This window comes from Dioscorea cayenensis, chromosome 10 (genome assembly GCF_009730915.1).
Source record: "Dioscorea cayenensis subsp. rotundata cultivar TDr96_F1 chromosome 10, TDr96_F1_v2_PseudoChromosome.rev07_lg8_w22 25.fasta, whole genome shotgun sequence".
In the NCBI taxonomy this organism is placed as follows: domain Eukaryota; kingdom Viridiplantae; phylum Streptophyta; class Magnoliopsida; order Dioscoreales; family Dioscoreaceae; genus Dioscorea; species Dioscorea cayenensis.
The window spans coordinates 6673299-6682749 of record NC_052480.1 but is presented as its reverse complement, the minus strand read 5'-3'; the positions used below and the strand labels follow the sequence as shown (position 1 = coordinate 6682749).

The window sequence follows — 9451 nt, the reverse complement described above, 5'->3', positions numbered from 1 at the left end:
CTAGTATATACTATAAAAACAATATTGTAAGAGCAAAATTTCGATCACCCACATCTTTGCATATTTTTTGTGGTGAAATTTTATAATCCAAATAATAAAGAAAATCTTTTTCAAAAAAAATAAAATAAAGAAAACATTAGCAAAAGTTAAAAAAGAAAAGAAAATAAAAAAAGAAAACATTAGCAAGGATAGTATGCTCTAAAGATAAATTTGATATTTTTTTTGTACCAAGTTCAACTCAGTCATCATCATCATCATGGCATGACATTTATAGATGCCTTGTACAGTTGTACTTGTCTGCATAAAATTAGCATAGTTTTTTTTTATATTAAAAAAACATAATAAATAATTTTCTAAAATTTCCCATTATAATTTATAGCACTTAATTAATGAAATTATTAATAAATAATTTTATTATATGGCAATATCCCTTCTATATTTATATTATAATTTTTTTTATGTAAGTTACTAATTTTTTTTAAAAATATTTTATTTTTTAACTGCAAATTAATTTTAAAAATATAAAAGACAAACCAATGAGTTTTAAAATATATAATATATATATATATATATATATAAAAATACGGGTGAATATGACATATTCCACAAATACTTGCTTGGCCTATTACTGTCAGATCTCTCATATAAAGTTCTTATTTTAGAGGGATTTCGAAATTAAAACTTACGAGGGTAAGATATTGTTAAACTTGTGAGTGTGTTCCACATCTATACATATCTCTGACTTTAATTTTAAATGGGGGTGCTTGTCACCTAATATAAAAAAAGACACGTTTAAAAATAAAGTTTATTTTGATTATAACATAAACAACTAAAATAGGTTTTAATAATCAAAATAATTCCCAGTTTTTACGTGTTTTTATTTTAATTACTTAGTTTTAAAAACATATATTTTTTTAATTTTTATTACAATAAAAGCATCCCTAAAATTTACATTTTATCAACAACCCGTCGGCCAATTCCCAGTATCGAGTCCTTCACAGAGGAGTTTGCTGTGAAACCCGAGATCAAACCTCATGTCCTACGTAAGGTGAGGGCACGTGGATCGGTGTTGAGCCTTACTCCCCACACATGTACGTCCCTGGGTTCTGGTGCTTGTCACCTTTCTCAAAAAAAAAATTTACATTTTTATTATAATAAAAATTAAATAGATGATACCAAATTATAATTTTTAGAGTGATTGAAATAAAAAGAGCATCAAAATAAAAAAGCATGAAAAAGGAATAGGACTTTTTACTCCATCATATTTACTTTATATATACGCCGAAAAATAATTTAATGAATTCAGTTCCGTGATGTGGTTTATTTTTAACTATGGATTTATAAATTTTATTTATTATTTATTGTATAATAGAAGAATAGATTCATAATTATATCAAAAAATTATTTTTTTATTTTAAAATTATTAAATTGAAGTAATTTATCGGCTGAGGATAAGCACATTTCGGTTCTCCTATAACTAACACGAGACCGAGTTGGATCATTTCCCATACATGCCTGCCCACCGGGCCCACCCACGTCAGCATATCTGAAAATAGGATGCCAAGTCATCATCAATGATGACGTGTCAAAAGATCCACATGTACACGCGCGTTCGTCGCCATATTCTCATTCCGTAATTTACTGCCTTTGACCCGCAGGGACTTTGTCTCAAACATTTAACACTTTTTTGTTTTTTAACATTTTGAGACAAGTATTGGATGAAAATAATTTAAAAAAAAAAGAAGTAAGAAATGAATTGATTTTTTAAATTATTTCATTCTTTCCTGCGAGAATAATGAGTTAAAAAAATAAGATAATTCATTAAGTACAGTCTACCTTTAAATAAAATTCTCAATTAAACCACCATAAAAATTTATAATAGTAACAGTGAAATACCTATATTTTATTTATATATTTTTTAACAATCAATTTTATAATTAATTAATTAAATCATATCAACTAATAAAATATCCTAAAGGTCATACAAAATAAAGAGTATAAGTGCTTGTTGATTTTGCAAATGCTCTAAGTTTGTACACATCCCTGATTTTTTTTAAACAAAAAACGTTTATTATCTATTTGCCTAAAAAATATTTTTTTTTTTTATATTTATATTGCTTAATTTAACTCTATAAAGTAAATAAAATAACTTCAGAAGAAATGCATGCCGAAATATTTTAGGGTTAAAAAAACATATTATATAGTAAATATATAAAAATAAACATATAATTATTTCTTGATAAAATTATCTTTTTAGCCTCTAAAAATTTTCATTTTCCCGGACAAATCTTTGATTTAAATCCCTTTTGTTGAACTAATTCTTTAATTTTTTATAAAAACCGAGAAATATCCTTATTGTTGGAGGAAAATTCCTGCCTAGTAATATATATATATATATCACTTTCGTCATTTTAAATTTCACTATCATTTTACAAGGGCAAGCATATATTTTCACCATCAAATTAACCTCATTAAAACTCCATTGGCCAAAAAATTCGGTTTGAAAAAATTAATAAGGGATACTTTGTGGATTTAATAATACAAGGGGGTGTAGTTACTTTTTCCTTAATTCTTCTCATAAGGCCAACAAATACATAAATGAAAGCATTTTCTTGACCTACATATATGAAATACTCACTTCAAATAAATAAATAAATAAATAAATAAATAAATAAATAAATAAACAGTAAGAATAAAAGCAACATGAGGATATCTATGAACCAATCTCAAACATAGAATTTTATCATGACAACACATTAAATTGGAGACACTGACCAAATCCAATCCTGCAGAAACAGCAACAAGAACAGCAGATAAAAATAATAAATACTGGTTGGTTAATCTCATTAAATGCACCATCTTCAATCTATGTATATTAAAAAAATACCAACTTTCTTCAATTTCAATTCCACAAATCTGACACCATCCATGTGAGTACCATTAATCAACTTTTTACACACAAAATTAGACCAACAACATTTCACTTCATTTCCCCCACAAATCACGTTAATCAGTGGTCCCCAAAACACACCCTCACTCTCTTTAAATCCTCATCCTCTTCACACTTACAATTCAAACAATCAATGGCTTTCATTCTCATCTTTCACCTTCTCTTCATCACATCACAATGGATGATCGCACTCTCAACTCCAATTCAAGACCCTGATTCAATAGTCCAAGAAGTTCAAAGGTACACTTATTTACATAATTACATACATAAACTAATTAATACATTTTCAAACTTGTTCCAATTAATTAATGTTCAAATTGATGTTCAATTTTTATTCAGAATGATGAACAACAATAGTACAAGACGGAAACTTAATCACTTGTCATGTAATACCGGCAACCCGATCGACGACTGCTGGCGGTGTGATCCACAGTGGGATCAAAACCGGCAACGGTTAGCCGACTGTGCCATCGGGTTCGGCAAGAATGCAATTGGAGGCAGAGATGGCAGAATCTACACCGTCACCGATCCGTCCGACGATGATCCGGTAGACCCTAAACCGGGCACTCTCCGATACGGTGCAATTCAGAACGAGCCCTTATGGATCATATTCAAACGTGACATGGTTATCAAGCTCAAAGAAGAGCTCATAATGAATTCATACAAAACCCTAGATGGACGTGGCGCCAGTGTGCACATTGCCGGGGGGCCATGCATAACAATTCAGTACGTGACCAACGTGATAGTGCATGGATTGCATGCAAGGTGGCAATGCGTACGTGAGGGACTCGCCGGAGCATTATGGGTGGAGAACGACGTCGGACGGCGATGGAATCTCTATATTTGGAAGTAGTCATGTTTGGGTGGATCATTGCTCGTTGTCAAATTGCCATGATGGACTCATTGATGCAATTCATGGCTCAACAGCCATCACCATTTCTAACAATTACATGACACACCATGACAAGGTTATGTTGCTTGGTCATAAGGATTCTTTCTTGGCTGATAAGAACATGCAGGTTACTATAGCTTTTAACCATTTTGGAGAAGGTCTTGTTCAAAGAATGCCAAGGTTTTTTCATAATATTAGCACTCTCTCTTTCTCTCTCTCTCTTTCTCTATGAATTTTTTTTTCTTCTTTTTTTAAGGTATTTATTTATTGAGGGGCATTAATGGTGAAGGTGTAGGCATGGGTACTTTCATGTGGTGAATAATGACTACACGCATTGGGAGATGTATGCTATAGGAGGGAGCGCGGGACCCACTATTAATAGCCAAGGGAACAGGTTCCTTGCTCCTAATGGCAAGTACAACAAAGAGGTTAGTTGGAGTTTAATTTTTTATCTTGGATGTGTAGAAGTAGTATATAAATATAATTTTTTAGAATATTATTGTGCACACTTATGCTTTTGTTTCTTGAAGAAAAATGCTAGTGTAGATGATGGTGATGATCACTAGTGGCAACTTGGATTTATTATGTTTTTATTTGTGGTTAAAATGGATGGGAGAAGATTGTGTGATGGAGAGTGGGAAGGCATAGAATAGAATTTTCAATTTTGAGAATGATTCTGTGGATGGGTGATAATGTAAGATAAGATTTATGGTGGGAGCATTGGAGTGCTATATGAAAAGGTACTGGATTATTTAATTCTTAGAATTTTTTATTTTTATATATCTCTTATACCTAAATAATATGTCAGCATGACACTTGATTTTGGTTGTTCTTTGGAACATTATGGTAATAGTTGAAAGAATTTGTGAGATCAAGTTTATCTATGATATTATTTGAGTGAAGAAAGATTAAAAAATTGGAAATAATTATATATAGCAATCAAATATGGAATGACAATTCCAGTAAAAAATTAACTCCTAGTTTTATATATTTAATTAGAGACATATTCCAATGGGAAAAGACTTCTTTCTTCTTTATTTGTAAAGTGTTTTAGTGTTGCCGTATATTTAATATTAACATAATATAAACTTATAATTATTTTAAAATTTTACAGAATAAAGTTCATTTGTTTTTATTGTATATAATTAGTAGTTAATAAAACATTAATTACTTAAAAACATCTAAATTTTAATTATCAATTTATTTTATATCTTAATTAATATCAATAATATTTAAGAGAATTTTTTTAAAAACTTTTAAAATAATAATAAAATGTGTGTATGTACATAATTTAATATAACAAATTGGTTATATATGTAGGTGACAAAACGTGAGGATGCATATGAAGAAGAGTGGAAGAACTGGAATTGGCGATCGGAAGGCGACATGATGTTGAATGGGGCTTTCTTCACGCCGTCCGGCGCCGGAGCATCGGCGTCGACCTATGCCAAGGCATCAAGTTTGGGAGCTAGACCTTCTTCTTTGGTGAGCTCCATCACTGTCTCCGCAGGGGCTCTTGCATGCAAGAAGGGCTCACGTTGCTAAATAATTAATAATTAATGACTAATAATTAGAATTAGTAGTTAGTTAAGTTTGATTTGATAATAAAATGACTTAATTAAGATTGCACCAACCTCAGATCCTGTTGTTGTTTTTGAGTTTTTGTAGGCATCAACATGTCAAGAAAGTGTTGTGGATCTGAACTTTTTATGTTCTTATAATGAGATTGTTATTTCTCGCAAATAATGATTGTCTTCTTAATTAATAATTTCTCTCCCATATGGCGAAATTCCCAAAAAATAAAATAAAAAATATATTAAAAAATTAATATTTATCCAAATTATTTCCATTTCTCTTCTATTCTTGTAATCATTATATACAAATTTTGTTTTTTTTTAAAACTTAATATTTACATGTGAAGATTTCATTGCAGTCTATTTACATTCGAGGAGATCGGTTAAAACCCCAATTTATGTAGGTAGAAATTACAAGAGTTGTAGAGCTCAACTTCTCTCATGTGACGTCAATGATATGCGATTTATCCATGGTTCTTTAAATAAAAAAACATATACAAGTGTGTGTAAGGGTTTGACATCTACAAACATTCATTTGTCAACTATTGGATTTCAATCCAATGGTGCTCACTTTTGGTTCATTCGAGACAGTTACTCAAATATTTGTTGAAATATTAAATATATATACATAAGTAATGGTAAATCAGTTTTTAAATTAAAAAAAAGGGAAAATTACTGTTCACCCCTCGTAATTTTCAAAACTTCCCAAAAACCCCCTCATACTTTTACACACCCCGGACAGCTCTTCCGTTAGTGTTTAACTTCTCTATTACCCCCTACCGTTCACTTCAAATGGGTCCATGTTGTGAAATCCCATTTTTGGCCTTGAAAATGGTGGGAAAGGAAAGCGCCAAATCATCATGTTCAACCTTTTCAAGGGCTTTCTGCTTGGTTTCTGATAGACAATGTATAGGAGTTGCTTTACATCTTGTTGTTCTCCCTCATTTCTCCTCATTTGAGTTGTTCGACTTCGATTCTACGGTTGCATGTACTGGTGAGAATCTCTTCGTTCTTATCGGTTTGACCATTCGAGAGGGAGTTTATTATGGCGACTCATTTGTGGTAGTGCGGGTGAAGTTTATCATACCCGAAATATATAAATCGGTTTCTCCAACGGAAAATGAAGTTGATTTCCATCGGATTGGTCAAGTGCACTTCATCTTCAAATGAGTCAGTATTCGATTTTTATTGTCGAGACGGAGCATGTGCCATTGTACGTCTCCGTTTGAAAACGAGTTCATTTCGTTGTAAAGTTCTTCTCGTTTATTGTTATCTTTTTGTATATTTTAAATAATGTTTAACTATTTGCTATTATCCGTTTAAATATATTACTAATATGTTTAATAATTGTCATATCCGTTTAATACTTGTCATCTCCGTTTACCATTATCTTTACATGTATAACTTTTCATATTAACGTTTAAATTCTCAAAGTCTCTGCGTAAAACGGTGATCTTTTTCGTTTGATCTGAATTGTTGGCAGGTGGCACGTGGAAGGTGGCAAGGTTATGGTATCTCGTGCATAAGAATTAATGACGGCATTAATTCTTATGCACGGTAACATAAATATCCGAACACCCGTTCGTTGTAATCAGTCAATGTCAGTCCACTGTGCGTTTGATTTTTTTCTCGGATATGAAGAGTCAGCCTGCTTGTGGACTTCACACCATAAATAACTAGCGAAATAAAATGTTTAAACATTAAAGACTTATGTTAAACATTGTCCATGATTTATTACCTCTTTTCCATCGAGTGATGACAAGCTGGTTTCTACCGTCGCTTGCTTCCGTGAAAATACTTTCACCGTAGCACGACATCCTTAGGGATCTTCGCTGAAAACGGACTTTCTTCCTTGGTCCGGTCACTTTCAGAAACCGGACGTTAAGCGCGTACCGAGGAACCCTTAATGTACCACGTGTTGGTCTTCTTCCCTAGCAGATCTATCTTGCACTCGAGCGTCCGCTTGTGGAATATCCTCCATAAGCCACTTGTGTCGCTCGCTGACCATGCGTATCGCCCCATGGTGCAGTAGATCATCGACATAATCAACGATCGATTCGAACCGAGCATGATGTATTTGGGAAGAGGGATCGACCCATGAGGTACACCATCGGGAGTTTGACAAAATTATCTTCTTCTCCCCTCCGTCGAACAAGTTGCACCGAGTGCTCTTGATGGAGTCTCCGTGTCTCTCGTAGGGTTTTTGATAGATACCTCCTCTGAGACGGCCGGGTTTTCTTCTTACGAAAGACCATTGCGTCGCCATCGCAATGCTGAGACCAAGAACGAGGGCCACATCTTGAGGTCTCGAAACTCAGCGAGCTTTCCCCGATCCCCGAATTTATTGGTGCGACCATCGTATCTTTGCAAAAAGAGAATCAAGAAGGGCCCCTCTCTTGGTATATAGCTTCCAGCTCGATGACAGCGCAAAGCGGTGTCCGTCGAATAATCTCCCAGGTGTCGAGGGGTCATGTTATTTTTTTCAATTCGACTAAAGTCTCCACTACAGGGTGTCAGAATAGCATCGCCCATTAACTAGGGTTGACCGCCATAATCACCGACTGCGACAATAACAACACATTCAACATGCGAGTATTCACAAAAGTTTAAGCGCTAAATTTAAGGTTTTTAAGCGGTAACCTCTCGGTTATTAAGACGAGATATCAAATGTTAAAGCAGAGACCCATCTTATTAAAGCAGAGGCGAGAATACTTAAGCAGAGACAACAAAACTTAAACCGTAACATCTCATTTCTTAAACGTCAACCTCATTTGTAAAAGCGCAACCATATCAAATGAAAAGGGGAAATATACATTATAAATATTACACAAATCATAACAATCGAAAAAAACTTTTTTCGATAGTGTATCTGATCGAAAATGCAAAACAAAACAAAACCCTAGCAGAGAAATCTCCGGCGAGACTAACAAAAACCCCAGTCAGAAATCCCCCTGCAGACTTCAATATCTTCCAACAAAAAGCAGGGAACACAAAACAAAAACCGAAAAAAATCTTTCTTTATGTGAGCAGAGTTAACATAAAACCATACTCAATACCTTAGATTGCAAAGCCGATGAAATGCCAACTTGTTGCGCAGGGGGACTTCTCCTTTGAGATCTCGAGTGGAAAGGAAAAAGTCTGCAAAATACGAGAGGTTTTCATCTGGTAGAGACAACTTCGGAGACAACTTGAAATGGAAGAAAGTCGAAGACGCGAGTTGAGAAAAAAACAAGTAAACGGCTCCAATAAATTCGTCTCTGGGGTTACCCTACGGAAAACCACCCACTTCCTCTCAAATCGCCGAGATGGGTCTGCGACCCACGACTCCCCATGCAAGGGCATTTTTTCGTCCATAAAATTTGAAACTCACTCCGTTCACATCCGTTCTGAGGGTTTGGGGGTTTGAAAAACATAGAGTTTAAAAAGGAGGGGTTTTTAGGGATTGCAAAAACTAAGCGGGGTGTTTTTGATAATTTTACAAACTTAAAGGGTTTTTTTTGGCAATTTCCACTTAAAAAAATGAATTTTAGACAATATATATATATATATATATATATATATATATATATATATATATATATATATATATATATATTGTACATGCATATATAAAATATAAACAGATGCATGCCCTCTTACATAGGATTTCACAAGTGAAGCAAAATATAATAATTACGGCCATATATATACTTAATTAATCATGTTATACACAGCGGGGATCCACAACCCCAAAAGAACGGCTTGATAGGGTGGGATTGCCCCCCACATATATGCACATAGACTCCCCCTTAATTAGGCGATGTGGGACTAAACCAGGTTTGCAACATTGCTCCCCCGATCAGACCCGACGTCCTCGTCGGATCAGGTATGCTTAACTCAACGACACTTCACTCAACAGCGCTTCACTCAGATTTGTCCCTGGTCAGCCCCTCTACTGGTCAGAACTCTCCGCTGGTTAGCCCCTCACCTAGTCCCACACCACATGCTCTCAACAAAAGCACCAATGTTGCACACAGCGGGGGACCCACAACCCCA

General features: G+C 34.0%; 1 protein-coding gene across 1 annotated transcript; it reads left to right on the top strand.

The window, feature by feature from the left end:
* Positions 1 to 3080: 3080 nt before the first annotated feature.
* Positions 3081 to 5555, top strand: LOC120270136 (probable pectate lyase 22). The gene is given in 5 exon segments (XM_039277162.1): positions 3081 to 3190; positions 3290 to 3700; positions 3702 to 4022; positions 4132 to 4270; positions 5163 to 5555. Coding segments are annotated over 5 exon segments (1203 nt in total). The 5' UTR covers positions 3081 to 3083; the 3' UTR covers positions 5388 to 5555.
* Positions 5556 to 9451: the final 3896 nt, after the last annotated feature.